The sequence below is a fragment of the Nomascus leucogenys genome, chromosome 16, assembly GCF_006542625.1.
Source record: "Nomascus leucogenys isolate Asia chromosome 16, Asia_NLE_v1, whole genome shotgun sequence".
NCBI classification, from domain to species: Eukaryota; Metazoa; Chordata; class Mammalia; order Primates; family Hylobatidae; genus Nomascus; species Nomascus leucogenys.
The window spans coordinates 76,654,850-76,670,640 of record NC_044396.1 but is presented as its reverse complement, the minus strand read 5'-3'; the positions used below and the strand labels follow the sequence as shown (position 1 = coordinate 76,670,640).

Here is a 15,791-nt window from a genome sequence, read left to right as displayed (position 1 = left end):
TCTTCTGTTAGTTCCCTTGAAATCAGATTGTGTTTGTTGCAAGAACATTTAGATCAAGCTTGTCCAACCCATGGCCTGTTGGCCCCATGCGCCCCAGGATGGCTTTGAATGTGGCCCAACACAAATTCATCAACTTTCTTAAAACAGATTTTTTTTTTTTTGCTTTTATTTTATTTTATTTTTAAGATGGAGTCTCACTCTGTTGCCCAGACTGGAGTGCAATGGCGTGATTTCGGCTCACTGCAACCTCCGCCTCCTGGGTCCAAGCGATTTTCCTGCCTCAGCTTCCTGAGTAGCTGGGATTACAGGCACCTGCCTCCACACCCGGCTAATTTTTTGTATTTTTAGTAGAGACGGGGTTTCACCACGCTGGCCAGGCTGGTCTTGAACTCCCAACCTTAGGCGAGCCACCACGCCCAGCCTGTTTGTTTTTTTAGCTCATCAGCTATCGTTAGTGTATTTTAAGTGTGGCCCAAGACAATTCTTCCACGTGGCCCAGGGAAGCCAAAAGATTGGACACACCCGACTGAGATGATCTTGTAAATGGCGCAGGCAAAAAAGTTTGTGTTTTACAGCCATTTCCAAGGCTAACATAAGGTATCAGGGTGCTGCTCAGTGACTTATGTGTGACCAGGGTCTCTGTTGATTGGAGAGGGGATACTTGTCTCGTGTGAACAGAGTCTGGTCTCTGTGAAGACTTGTGATACCAGAAACTGGTTGCTTCTCCATTTCCTCTCTCTCTGCCTCCCCTCCCTGTAGTTAAACAAATGTAGGGCATCAAATGATGCCACTTTCTTCTGGTTGTCCATCTCTCCACGCCCAAGAGTAAAAATAAAATGCTGATGAAGCCAGAGGAACACAGTTTGTTCATTTGAAGTTCTTAATATCCTGAGTGCTGGCTTTGACCTTTAATGAAAATGACGGTCCTCCTGGCAGGGGCCGGCTGCCTCACAAATGTGCAGCTTAAAGAACAAGGATGAGTTTCCCTGAACAAGAGAAACAGCAGCAAGCGTGGAAGTCCTGCGTGCATCAGGAGCACTCTGCTAATTAAAGGCAAGAGTGGGATGCCTGGCCAGGCACTGTGGCTCACACCTGTAATCCCAGCACTTTGGGAGGCTGAGGCAGGCAGACCACTTGAGGTCGGGAGTTCGAGACCAGCCTAGCCAACATGGTGAAACCTCGTCTCTACTAAAAATACAAAAATTAGCCAGGAGTGGTGGCGCACGCCTGTAATCCCAGCTACTTAGGAGGCTGAGGCAGGAGAATTGCTTGAACCCGGGAGGTGGAGGTTGTGGTGAGCTGAGATGGTGCCGCTGCACTCCAGCCTGGGCAACAGAGCAAGACTCCATCTCAGAAAAAACACAAAGAGTGGGATGCCCAACAGCAAGGAACTGCTGGTTTGTTGCTTCGTGAGTTCTCTAAGGCACCTTCCAGCTCTAAGGTCACCATGAAAATCCATCATTTCCAATTATAGGAGATGTCCACTCTGTGAGGGCAGGGGGCTGTCTCTTTACTTCATAGCACAATAACTAGACCAAGGTAACGTTTCCTAAAAATCTGTTGACTACAGGAACACTGTCCATTTTCCACTATAGCATCTTGGTTTCCAGGAAGAGGGGTCATCCAGTCTAACTTGGAGATCACATAAGAGATCCACCTTATAGACCCCCAGGCTGATGTACCCACCTCTAGCCGAGGTCTGGCTAGCCCCTTGCCTGGAGCTTCCTTACTGATCAGTTATTTCGTTGGTCTAGGTTATAGTTGTCTAGCCTTTTGGGTTTTACCCCTTGGTCTAGATCAAACTTGTTCAACCCGCGGGCCTCACGTGGCTCAGGACGGCTTTGAATGCAGCCCAACACAAATTTGTGAGCTTTCTTAAACCATTATGAGGCCGGGCATGGTGGCTCACACCTGTAATCCTAGCACTTTGGGAGGTCAAGGTGGGGGAATCACTTGAGGCCCGGAGTTCAAGAATAGCCCGGCCAACATGGCGAAACCCTATCTCTACTAAAAATACAAAACTTAGCCAGGCGTAGTAGTGCACACTTGTAGTCCCAGCTATTTGGGAGGCTGAGGTAGGAGGATCTCTTGAACCCAGGAGGTGGAGGTTGCAGTGAGCCGTGATCACACCACTGCACTCCAGCCTGGATGACAGAGTGAGACTGTGTCTCAAAAAAAAAAAATTATATATATATGTATATATTTATTTGTGATTTTTTTTTTTTAGCGCATTAGCTGTTGTTTGTGTTAGTGTATTTTATGTGTGACCCAAGACAGTTCTTCCCGTGTGGCCCAGGGAAGCCAAAAGATTGGACACCCGTGGTCGAAATCTTTGGGTAAAGCATGGTCTTAGCTAGGGCACCATGATTGAACTTTTCCAGGCCTAAGAATTGAGCTTCGTCTTCTCTTATTAGAATTCAGGTTCACACCCTGATGCCATTTGGAAACACTCTTACTTTCCTTTAAAGACTGTGTTCCGTCACTTCACCTTATAAAATAAAAGAATCCTGAAACATGCCAGTGTGATTGCAGTAGTGGGGTGCCCAGCTTCATGGTCAAGTCTGATGCTCGTGTGTGCGTGTGTGCAAAGCTGTGTCAGCCGTTGGCTGGTGCTGGCCTCCAGGCATCCCCCGGGGCAGCAGATGGTATACCCAGCCTTGCCCTGCTCAGTCCAGCCAGAGTGGCAGTGATGCACGCTGAGGAAACTTCTGTGATGCAACACCTGGGCAGTCCTCCAGCCCGCCGTCAAGGTGAAAAGACCCCTGCCAATTCAGGACTTCTGGGCTCTCTGAGAGCAGGGGCTTGAGAGGAAGGAGAGACTATTTTCTCATATATTGAAACTAAAATATTACAACCTGCCATGGGCCATTGCAGCAGTGTCCCTAAGTGGCCCTGAGTGTCCCATGACACAGTCCCAAGCCCTGGATTTTGTAGGAGCTTTCCTTTTCATTCTTGGCTGGAAGGAAGCTGGTGATGCAACTGTTGTGAGCCCTGAAATATAAAAACTAACAGTCAAGGGGGCCAGGCACAGTGGCTCATGCCTATAATCCCAGCACTTTGGGAGGTCAAAGCGGGTGGATCACCAGAGGTCAGGAGGTCGAGACCACCTTGGCCAACATGGTGAAACCCCATCTCTACTAAAAATGCAAAAAATTAGCCAGGCATGGTGGTGGGCACCTGTAATCTCAGCTACTCGGGAGGCTGAGGCAGGAGAATTGCTTGAACCCGGGAGGTAGAGGTTGCAGTGAGTGGAGGTCACACCACTGCCCTCCAGCCTGGGCGACAGAGCGAGACTCAAAAAAAAAAATTTACAGTCAAGGGAAACCTAGGGTCAAGGTCACTTTAAAAAGCTGTCAGCCAAGGGCAACGGCCTTCCTGTTTTGAAGGGGCGGGGGCAGAGGATGGAGGCTCACTGGAGTTGGTTTTCATGAGCCTCCCGGTCCCCCAGCTTTCACTTCCATCAAATAACCATGTTGTGGATGCATAACTATTAATAAGTACAAACAGAACCTTCCGGGCAAGCCCTCTGGACCGTTCCTTCTAGGCCTTTGGTCTTCTGAGATGTTTGGGAAGAAGGAATAATTCTGGCTTTCTTGGAAGCTGCCCTTTGCACTGTTCATTTGCCCTCTAAGTACTGATTTGCCAGCTCCTTAGACAAAGTGGATATTAGATGTGGGAGGAGTGGGGGTCATGATCTGGTGTCCAGTGTGTCCTTATGGACAGATGCCCCAGCCCAGCCAGATTTACTTACTCCAGCCTCTGCCTTCCTGTAGGACTCAGCTTATAGCTACATCACCGCTCTGCCTAATTGGAGCACTGATGTAACCAGTGCTCCTTATTTTCCCTATAAAATATTCCAGCCCCTGCCTTCAGGAAGCTCACAGACTCTCTCTAGCATGCACACACACACTTCTCACACCTGAGTTGTAGGCTTCACCAGCATCCGCTGTGTGTGCTTATAAACCTGTATATGCCAGTTGCACACACTGTTGTTAAATAATTTAATTATAAGGTATGTAAATGTTTGCAGTGTGAATGTGAAAACCAAGATTCGTCATTTCTATAAAAGAAGTAGAATGTTTAGAAAGATATGATATTAATAAAAGTTACTTTTGCAAAAAAAAAATGCCATCGAATTAAGTATGGATGAGGCAACTGTAAAAGATTTGGGAACAAAATTTGTAAAAATCTAGGATATTCAGATTGCTTCACAAGCAGCCCAACATGGAAATCACAGATGATGCATTTTGGGTGTGATTTATGCAACAAAGATAGCGTGAGACACTGGTCAGCATATTTGGGTTTTTTTTTTTTTTTTGGAGTACAACCATCTACGTTTGAGCCTATGCCAGGCAGACCCTTGCAAAGACCACACAGGCAGCAAATGTGGGAGCTGGGCTTTGAAGCCACGTTGGCTAATTTCAGAGCTAAGCCTTTCACCCTGTGGTTCTCTGCTTATCCTCCCGCTCATTTAGACGATAGTAAGGAGACTCTGCTAAGACTCTAGATTAGCCATGGTGAGAGACACTGTTGCTACTGAAACTCTATGGCTTGCAGGCTGTGTGGGGTGTGCCTGCCATCCAAGTGTGTGGGAAAGAGGAGGCAGATGGGAATACAGCTGCCAAGGAGCCCCAGGACCCTTTTGGAGGTCAGTTGGGGAAGGAGGGGGTCACTTACCTCAATAGTTAAGTTTTTGGTGTGCATCTGTTTTAGAAAAAGATTCCTGATACAGTATGTCACAGGCGAGCCTACACTCACATTTGTTATATTTGGTGTATGTGGTAGTTATGTGCCCAGGAACCAAAGATTTCCACTTGACTTAGATCTTTCATTTCTTTTTTCTTTTTCTTTCTCTTTTTTTTTTTTTTTTTTTTTTTTTTTTGAGACGGAGTCTCACTCTGTCCCCCAAGCTGGAGTGCAGTGGCGTGATCTTGGCTCACTGCAACTTCTGCCTCCCGGGTTCAAGCGATTCTCCTGCCTCAGCCTCCCAAGTAGCTGGGATTATAGGCACCCACCACCATGCTGGCTAATTTTTGTATTTTTAGTAGAGACAGAGTTTCACCATGTTGACCAGGCTGGTCTCAAACTCCTGACCTCAGGCAGTCGGCCCGCCTTGGCCTCCCAAAGTGTTGGGATTACAGGTGTGAGCCACCGCTCCGGCTACTTAGATCTTTTAAACTTGAACCCTAGTGGGTACAGTAATCAATTTCACTGTGGGGGAAGGGGAGCTGCTGTTCAAGTGCACAGGATCCCTTCCATCAGCAGGCGGCAAGGGCAATGGGGAGGGAGCAACCACTGGTGTTAGGGTTCCAGCTGCTGTTTTGTAGACATCTTCAGGGACACTTTGAGGCTGGCTGTTTATTGCTGGTCGGTGTCCAGACAGAAGTCACAAGCCATTGAGTGGTTGGAGGTGGCTTATCCACCACCCATTCTTCCTCCACATTCTAGCTGGGTCCCGTGAAGGAACTCTTCCTAACCAGATGGCTGCGGCCTTAGATCCTGCTGATCTAGGCCTCTCGGGCTCCCTCTCCTAGTTATTTGAGTATTTCCAATATTTTGGACTTGTACACAAGCTGCCTCTAGTTGAATTAATGCATCCCTAAGGCCATAGGAGAGGGGGTTAGTGCCTGTTGGCTTTGTGGGGAATGTCAGTTGTGTGTTTTTAAATTAGTGTTTCTTTAATGGCAAGTGGAATATTTTCTTCATTATGAGAACACGCATTGCCTATTACCTCTGTGCTTATGAAGCTGGGGGTAGGCAGCGAACTTAATAGCTTTTCAGAGCTTCCGCAGCGAGGGTTTGCAGGGTGGCCACTGGTGCAGTGAGCATGTCAGGTGGCTTCCCTGGACCAGCACTGGAAACGGTGAGCCCTCCTTACGGAAAAAGGATGCATGTTCCTACGCCAGTGCTTCTCACCAGGGACGAGTTTGCCCCCTGGGGACATTTCTAGTTGTCATGACTTGAGGGGTGTTACCGGCATCTAGTGGGTAGAGGCCAGGGAGGCTGCAAAACATCCTACCATACACAGGACACAAAAAATGATCGTTCCTTTTTTTCTTGCTTTTTTTTTTTTTTTGAGACAGGGTCTCAGTCACTGAGGCTGGAGTGTGGCGGTGTGATCATAGCTCACTGTAGCCTTCAGCTCCTGAGTTCAAGTGATCCCCTCACCTCAGCCTCCTGAGTTACTGGGACTGCAGGCGTACACTGCCACACCCAGTTATTTATTTATGTATTTATTTATTTATTTATTTATAGAGATGGGGTCTTGCTGTGTTGCTGGCTGGTATCGCTTAAAGCCAACAGTTTAAGACCAAACTTAAGTGATCCTCCTGCCTCGGCCTTCCAGAGTGTTGGGATTATAGGCATGGCCATCATGCCTGGCCAAAAATGGTCATTATTGATAACAAAAAATGATCCGGTTCAAAATGTCAGCAGGGCTGAGGCTGAGTTACCCCACTCTAGGTGAACTCTCCTGCCCTGGACCCCTCTCCTGCAGAGATGCCTGAGTGCATTCTCCTCTCCTCTGGGTCTGTCTGGCTCCTAATTAGCCTTCGAGCAATGTCAGCTCTCAGGAACAGCAGAGATGCACAGTGACTTACTGTGACGGCGGCACACTTTCACCAAAGCAGTTCTTCAGTCTGGCTTCCTCCAGCCCTTCCCCTCCACGCTGCAGAAGCTGGGCCTGACAAAACATCTTTTCAGTCCGCGCTTGCCACCTGCCCACACTGTAGCCCCCAAGAATGCCTGCCATTAGTCCCCTGCTATGCAGGGAGATGGCAGCTGCCTGCAAATGAGGCAGCTTGGAGGGATGGGACAATGCCACTCGAAGGACCCACTGTCCTGCCTGTCGCTGCCAGGTCTCTGCAGCAAGGGGCAATCTGACTTCGGACTTTAGGGGGCAAGGAAACTTTGCTTTTCTTATTTCCTCCCTACCCCCCACCCCAATATGCATTAAAAAATTTGTATTCTGTTTGTGACTTTAATGTGCCTCTTTGTCCTCAGCTGGGAATGTCTCCAGCTTGTCGTAGTGAGAGAGAGAGCCCTTGGTATCCGTAGAAGCAGGCTTGGATTTTGGCTCCACTGCTGACCGCCTATGTGGCCCTCAGCAAGGTTGTTAACCCTTCTGAGCCTCAGGTGTTTTCATTTGTAACAAGGGGCTGATAATGCCTACCACAGAGGGTTGCTGTCAGGACGGTGTTCCCTGCACCGTTTTATCTGTGTCCCTCCAACCAGTCTTTGTAAGCTGCTCAAGGGCCTGGCACCTGTCTTCACCGTCCTTGAAATCACATTAGTTTTTGCTGCACGGTAGGACACGGGCCATGGTGTGCAGTGCACCCCCGGAAAGATAGGTTGATGTCCTAATCCCTGGCGCCCGTGAATGTGACCATTTGGACACAGGGTCTTTGCTGGTGTAATCCAGTTAGGATGAGGTCATTAAGATGGGCCCTAATCCAATAGGACTGGGGTCTATATAGGAAGAGGGAAATTTGGACACACATGCAGAGGAATGGCTTCACACTCATCTCATGGGAAGATGGACACACACAGGCCATGAGCCTAGCACAACAGAGGCGGAAATGTGAACAATGCAGCTGCAAGCCAAGGAATGCTGGAGTCACCAGCAGCACAGAGAAGGCAAGGAAGGACTCTCCCTGTAGGTTTCAGAGGGAGCACGGCCCTGCCGACATCTGGATTTCAGATTTTTAGACTCCAGAACTATGGTTGCTTTAAGCCAGCCAGTTTGGGGTGCTTTGTTACAGCAGCCCCCAAAAGCCAATACAAATATTCAGTGGATGCTTGTGGAGTGTATGTCTTCATATGCAAAATGTATGGTGCTGGGCCTCAGCAGTCATGCTTTGGCAGCCCAGCCCCTGGATGGTTCACTTCTTCCTTTCCACTGATGATTCCTTCACAGATCACCCACAGATCATACTGGCTGATTTTGTGCTGCTTTATTAGAAAAGCATTTGCTCATTATGGGGGAAAGTTTTTACATGTACCACATTGAGCAGGGTTATGTTTCTGCCATAAAGTATTTGTGCATCTCTAAGCAGTGGCATCAAGTGACCAACTTAGATTTCTTTTAGCAACGCGTTGGTTCCTGGTTCTGGGAAGAAGCATGAGAGGCCATTGCTCCTTTCTTTCTTCTCCTTTCAAGAAGCAGAACCAAATCAAAGTGGCTCTAAAAATAAGAAAATGAATATGCTTGCAAAACAGGGATGCCAAGCCCAGAGGAAGAGCAGGTTCAGGGTGGTGGCTCAGGGACGTCACTGGAGACTCAGGCCCTTTCTCTCTTCTGTCCATAGCAGTGTCATCCTGAGGCGGGTGTCCCCATGGCCATAGGATGGCTGATGGCAGCAGCTGCACAGTCTGCTTCCTTGTTTGTGGCCTGTGGAGCCCTTTGGTGTGTTTCTCTTAAGATCAGGAAAACTTTCCCCAGAGGCCTCCCCAGCAGCCTCCTCTCCATGTTTTTGTCCCATCCCCGAACCAGCCACTGCCAAAGGGGATGGAGTTAGCATCATGGGCCTAGACTGATCATGTGAGGGCGAATGGGTGCTGCAGTCAGCCACAGTACCCTGCCACACTCTCCAGATTCACAACTCTTAACTTTTTTTAATGGCCATGATAAGGATGCCCCAAAGATGTCCACGTTCTAATCCCTAGAACCTGTGAATGTTACTGTACGTGGCCAAAGGGTTCTCTGCTGATGTGTACTGATGTGGTTAAAGGTCTTGAGGCAGGGAGGTGATCCTGGATGATCCAGGTGGGTCCCACGTAATCACAAGGATTCTCATAAGAAGGAGGCAGGAAAATCGGAGGCGGAGAGAGAAGATATAAGGACAGAAGCAGAGGTCAGAGAAGGGAGTAGATTGCACCGCTGGCTTTGAAGATGGACAAAGGGGCCACAAGCCAAGGAGTGCAGGCAGCCTCTAGAAGTGGGAAAAGGCAAGGAAATAGATTCTCCCCAGCAGCCTCCAGAAGGAATGCCAGCCCTGTGGTACCTGACACCCTGATATTAGACCAGTGAAACTGATTTTGGACTTCTGACTTCCAGAACTATAATATAAGATAATAAACTTCTGTTGTTTTAAGCCACTAAGCTTGTGGTCATTTATTACAGCAGCAAAGGGAAATGAATACAGCGTTGTATCTCTAGGCTGACCAGGAATCAATATAGAACTTTGCTAAGATTAAGCATCTTGTTTTTATTTTATATCTTTTAAACAAGTATGTGGGGATTAAACAAAATACAAACCCAGTCCCTGGTCCTGCCTCCAGATAGGGCCAGCCTGGTGGTTTGCTCTCAAAATGGTAAATGTCGGTTCCTTTATTCAACACCAGAGCTAGGTGCCGAGAACACAGAAGTAGGGCCTTGTCTTCACTCAAGCTGCTGCGTGTGCCTCAGCCAGCCGTTTGTTTCCATAAATATGCCCACTCGCAAATGGGAGCTCTTCCAGATGTCTTCTCTGTCTTTGTAGCACAAGCCAGTTTCCTCTGAAGCTTATTCAAACCTGCTGATTTTTGTTTTAAGTTCTTGCAAGGGTTAGGAAGAGCATAAGACGTTAAGCACTTCCACAGATGGACCTATTTTTAGGGTGCCCCATGTTGCCGAGATCAGCAGTGATTCTAATAGCTCAGTCCTGGGGTCCACAGAGGATGTCATCTGCCTCCTGTCCTCTTGCCAGTTGGACAGACACTGCTGTTTGGAAGTTTTCTTTGTGGTTCTTTGTTTCCTCTCCTCTCTAGGGCTTCCTGTTCTACAGAGGCACAGTGGTGGAGCCACATACATTATGTGTAGAAATTGTTGTTATTGTACCATAGTTCAGCTCTTTCCTTCCCTTCCCTTCGCTCCCCTCCCCTCCCCTTTCCCTTCCCTTCCCCCCCTCCCCTTTCCCTTCCCTTCCCCTCCCCTCCCCTCCCCTCCTCTTTCCCTTCCCCTCCCCTCCCTCCCTCCCCTCCCCTCCCCTTCCCTCCCCTTCCCTCCCCTCCCCTCCCCTCCCTTTCCCTTCCCTTCCCCTCCCCTCCCCTCCCCTCCCCTTCCCTTCCCTCCCTTCCCCTCCCCTCCCTCCCCTCCCTCCCCTCCCCTCCCCTCCCCTCCCCCTCCCCTCCCCTCCCCCTCCCCCTCCCCTCCCCTCCCCTCCCCTCCCCTCCCCTCCCCTCCCCTCCCCTCCCCTCCCCTCCCTTCCCCTCCCCTCCCCTCCCCTCTCCTCCCCTCTCCTTTCCTTTCCTGTTGTTGTTACAGAGCCTCAGTCTGTTGCCCAGGCTGAAGTGCAGTGGCGCGATCTCAGCTCACTGCAACCTCCACCTCCCAGGTTCAAGCGATTCTCAAGCTACTTCTCCCAAGTAGGTGGGATTACAAGCATGTGCCACCACACCTGGCTGATTTTTGTATTTTTAGTAGAGATGAGGCTTCATCATGTTGGCCAGGCTGGTCTTGAACTCCTGACCTCAGGTGATCCGCCCACCTCAGCCTTCCAAAGTGCTGGGGTTACAGGCATGAGCCACTGAGCCCGGCCAGTTCATCTGTTTCTGAGAAGCCTTGGGCTTTCCTGGGGATAATAAGTGACCAGTAGCAATCTATGGGAAATACCTGGGAAGGTGACAGAAGTAGTGAAGCAGAGAAACAGAGTGGGGGCACTGATATTTGAGATGATCTTTTCCAACATCATAATTCTATCTTGAGGAAACTGCGGCATGAATTATCCATGAAGCAGCTCTCCCCATCCCTGAACTCCCTATAGTAGCTTAGCAAGGATGGAGCGCAATCCCTGTGGTACCAATTAGACAGGGCCAGGCTCTAGAAGCAAAATGTGAGAGCTGGCTGTAAAGCACTAACACCCGTAATAGCGTGTAGACCAATAGGTTTGGTGTACATTGTTCTAGGCTCTCGTCTCTGCTCTGTCCCATCTCCCTTTGTCCATAACAAGTGCCGTATACCCGAGGGGATAAATGCATAGACGCTGGAGCTTCAGCCTAGGTTTGAGTTCCACTTACTAGCGACGTAACCTGGGACAAATCACTTGGGCATTTTTCCTTTCTATAACATGGGATGGTCACAGTACCGACGCGGCTAGAGGTGCTGCGAGGATTAAATGAGTTGAAGTGTGCAGAGTACTCATAGCAGTGCCTGGCGCATCCTAAGCGCTGTACATCTTCCTGCAACGTTAAACGTTGTTCTCCAGTGTTTTAAATGACCACGTGCAATTCCATCGCATGGTGGTGCTCTGTGGTTGATTTAACCAGATCCCTGTAATGGGATTTTGTTTCCAGTCTTTTGACGCTGTGAACAACATTTCGAATGACTACCCTTGTAGGTAGGGACTTTCTTTCACTCTTAAACATTTCCACAGGTTAAATTTCTAGAATGAGAATTGCTGGGTCAAAGAAAAATCTTCCAAGGCTTTTCTTGATAGACGCTACCACATTTTGCTCCAGGAAAGTAGTAGTTTACACTCCTACCATCAATGAGTGAGTGTGCCAGTTTCCTTGTGTGGCCGGGTTATTAAGTTTTAATCAAACGAAGGCCCAGAAAGAAATAGGAAATATTTCCTGGGGGATAAAATGTTCCTCGTCTTTGCTTATATGCGGTAAAAAGCTCAGAACTTGGAGAGCGCAGAAGGCAGGGCAGAGTGTGAAAACGGCGCCCTCTGCTGGCTCTCCCCGGTGTGAACAGTGGTAGATGGCAACGCTGAGATGGCCATGGCATCCCCTGCTCTTTGGAGGCAGGTACATTTTTAAGAGACTCTGGTCATAAAAGTCAGATTCGGGCAACACTTGGCCCTCGCTTGGGTTCTTTTACAGCAGTGGTTTCAACAGGATGATTTGTTGCCCAACACTTGGTACTCTCTGGAGGCATTTTGGAGGATCACAAGTCTGGGGGTGGGGTTAAAGGAAGTCTGCTATTGACTTCTGGTGGGTAGTGGCCAAGGATACTGCTAAACATCTCACACTGCACAGCCCAGTACAGCCCAGCAACAAAGCAGCGTTCAGCCCAGGATGTCAATATTGTCCAGGTTGAGAAAACCCTGTTTTTAGAGGAATAGAGGCATTGCCCTAAGACAGTTTCTCTCTTCAGACTGAAATAAAATATAGAAATATTAATATATGGTATATATGTCACAGTTACTACTATTTAGTTGTTGAAACCTGATGGTTTTGCAAAATAAAATGGAAAACAGGTGGAGCTGAAATAGGAAATGGGGATTTATTTCTAGAAGTGAGGGCACAGGAAAATCCAATCCATAGTAATGTCACGAGTACTAATAAGAGAGGGAATGTTCTTTTACCAATTCCACGTGGTTAAACCTGCCACAAATCCCTGTGGCTTTCCCCTGAAGGTCTTGTCTGTTAAAAGTAGTGCTTTATTTGACACTTTTCCCCAAATTCACAAGCACCAGTGTTTTCATAATGTGCATAATTGTGCCCTCCGGTGTTCAGTGCAGAATTACCATGTGTGGTTATAATTTGCTCTCCCACGCCCCAGTAAATGCTGATTCAAGCATTGTTTTTAAGAGGGAGAAGGAAGAGAAGAACTTTAAAAATAATCTTAGAGAAGGTGTGCCTGAAGGGGAAAAGTATGAGGAGAATTTCGGGAAAATCAAACTGGGCTGCAACTTCCTTCAGTATTTGCTGAGCTTGAAGACCTCTGTTCCCTGGTGTTGCCCAAGCCCATTTAAAAAATGTCCTATTACTCGCTGGGCATGGTGGCTCATGCCTGTAATCCTAGCATTTTGGGAGGCTGAGGCAGGTGGATCACCTGAGGTCAGGAGTTCAAGACCAGCCTGGCCAACATGGTGAAACTCTGTCTCTACTAAAAAAAAAAAATGAAAAAATCAGCTGGGTGTGGTGGCACATGCCTGTAATCCCAGCTACTTAGGAGGCTGAGGCAGGAGAATTGTTTGAACCCAGGAGGTGGAGGTTGCAGTGAGCTGTGATTGCACCACTGCCCTCCAGCCTGGGCAACACAGCAAGACTCCATCTCAAAAAAAAAAAAAAGTCCTATTACCTCATTTTGCTTTAGCCTTGCTATTCTCTGAATTACTTGTATTCTAGAACATTGTCGTGAAATAATTAGCTAGCATGGCTGCCTTGGCTGCTCTAAATAATGTTAAGAGGATTATTTTGTCAGAATTGTTGAGAAAAACTACAGCTTTTCCCTAAACAGCAGATACTATCTTGATTATCTTTCATGAGAAGTATTTTTCAAACTATAGGTCATGGTCGATTTATAGGTTGTAAAGTCAATTTTTAGATTACAATCAGCATTACAAAAAAATCAGATGGAATAAAAACTATCAGAGTGTGGTATATAGTAGGAGCAGCCTTTGATGATAGTTTTGGTGATACAGAAATCTGTCACCATACGTACATACATGTTTACGTGTGCCTGTGTGTATGCACACCTGGGCATGGTGAGAAGCTTCTAAAGATGGTGGCTTAGATTTTACAATGTGGTGAAATCTGACTTGTTTGTAAAGTTCTCTAAAGACCTCCATGATCCCTGCTAGTCTTCTATCCCTCACCTTTGGCCTCTGTTGCTTTTTCAGGTGGGACCAGGGAGATTGGATCTGCTCTCACCAGGATGTGCATGAGGCACAGAAGCATTGAAGCCAAGCTGAGGCAGTTTTCGAGGTGAGGAGCATGTTTCGGCCCCGATCGCCAACACCCTTGCAGATTTCAGGTTAAGGAAGCAGTCATGCGTGGCACACAGCATTTAAATCCCCACAACCTGTCTGACTTGGCTCATTCATTGCCTGAGTATTTGTTAGGCATCTGCTGCATGCCAGGCACTGGTCGAGGCCCTGGGGATGCAGCAGACCACCAGCCAGCCAGGCCCCTGCCTTCACAGAGCCTGTGCTCCTGCATGGGTCTCTCCTTACCCTTTGTCTGTGTGAGGAGCCGGTGCAGCCTGCTGAGGCCTTTTGGGCCTCCACTGCCCTGCGGGAGCCTCATAAGAAGAGGGGCTGCAAAATTGGAGAGTGAGATGTGCCTTGGTATCCTGTGTGCATCCTCCAGACTCAGTGAGGGATATGGCAGCTCACAGAACACTCCACACCGCCAGCTTCCCGTCTGGCTTCCAGGCATCCAGAATAGGGAAGAAATGGTAGTAGCTCGCACCGGAATTGGGTTACAAATGTTCAAGTGAAAATGGACATTGCTTTTCAAGCAGATCAGCATCATTCAGCAGTTTTACATGATTCTGTTTGGGAGACTGCACAAAATGAAGGGGCGCACCTGCAGAGACCTTCACCCCTCAGTAACCCCGAGGCTGGCAGTGCAGCTCGAGAATTTTCTGGGTCTCTTCACTCTTCTCTTTCTCCAGGCTGTGCACGCTTAGTGTGTATTTATGACCTGTCATGCCGCATGCACAGCAGAATCTTGTGGGTCTTTTTTAAAAATAGTGATGCTGGGCCCCACCCTCAAAGTCTCCACTGGGGTTGAGATAAGGCCCAGGTGTCTTTGCATTTTGGGGGTCCGTGTTGTGCAGCTCTCAGAGGGGTGACCCCTGTGGTTCTGCAACTTGGCTTGTTAGTACAAACACTGGAATATCACAGGGAAAATGGGAAGAAGGGTCACTCCCACCAGTCACGTTGACAGCTTCTTAATAGTCATTGAAAAACATTCTTGGGGCTGGGCACAGTGGCTCACGCCTGTAATCCCAGCACTTTGGGAGGCCAAGGCGGGCTGATCATGAGGTCAGGAGATCAAGACCATCCTGGCCAACATGGTGAAACCCCGTCTCTACTAAAATACAAAAAATTAGTCGGGCATGGTGGTGTGCTTCTGTAGTCCCAGCTACCTGGGAGGCTGAGGCAGGGGAATCGCCTGAACCTGGGAGGTGGAGGTTGCAGTGAGCCGAGATCGCACCACTGCATTCCAGCCTGGTGACAGAGCGAGACTCTGTCTTAAAAGAAAAGCATTCTTGGAACATGGCTGTTCTGGAGCCCAGGGGTTTAGATGAAAGTGTCAGTTTCAGGTAATTGTGATTTAGGTATGTTTTGACAACCACATTTAAATCCTGACAACAGAATGTATCGTTTAATTTCTCCTTTTCTCCCCCCTGCTTGTGTAAAAGCGCTTTAATTGATTGTCTGATAAACCCACTTCAAGAACAGATGGAAGAATGGAAGAAAGTGGCCAACCAGCTGGATAAAGACCATGCAAAAGGTACAGAGGCGAGACATATAGCGCATCAACGCACGCTGGGGGCCGCTGGGGGAAGTTGCCAGCTGCTGCCTGGCCCCTCTGCTAGGTTTATTGGTGTCACCAAAACAGCTAAGGACCCACTCTGTCCCTGCTCTCCTGTAGGCACGTCCGTGTCAGGGGATGAGGAGAGCAAAGTGATCCCGTTGCAAGGCTGAGTGCTGTTTCTTTGGTGTGAACCAACATTCAGCAGCTGATAGTCTGATCCCTCAGTGGCATGAATTGTATTCAGCTGAATTAAGAATAAATCACAGGGTGGGCCTGGTGGCTCAGACCTGTAATCCCAGCACTTTGGGAGGCCGAGGCGGGCGGATCACTTGAGGTCAGGAGTTTGAGACCAGCCTGGCCAACATGTTGAAACCCCATCTCTACTAAAAATACAAAAATTAGCCAGGTGTGGTGGTGCATGCCTGTAATTCCAACTACTTGGGAGGCTGAGACACGAGAATTGCTCCACCTCCTGAACCCAGGAGGCGGAGATTGCAGTGAGCAGAGATTGCACCACTGCACTCCAGCCTGGGTGACAGAGCAAGACACTGCCTCCCCCTAACCCTCCAAAGAAGTGTAAATCATAATGGCAGGTTTAA

The 15,791-nt window shown here is 48.4% G+C and overlaps 1 protein-coding gene across 7 annotated transcripts in view; it reads left to right on the top strand.

Annotated features, from left to right (window-relative positions):
• The window catches only part of MTSS1 (MTSS I-BAR domain containing 1), a 180,288-nt gene that overhangs the window by 126,443 nt on the left and 38,054 nt on the right, over nucleotides 1-15,791 (top strand). For all 7 annotated transcript variants that reach the window (XM_003256187.3, XM_003256188.3, XM_012507918.2 and 4 more), the window contains exons 4-5: nucleotides 13,548-13,632; nucleotides 15,077-15,168. In XM_003256187.3, the coding sequence (XP_003256235.1) occupies nucleotides 13,548-13,632; nucleotides 15,077-15,168 (177 nt within the window). The remainder of the gene's footprint in view (nucleotides 1-13,547; nucleotides 13,633-15,076; nucleotides 15,169-15,791) is intronic.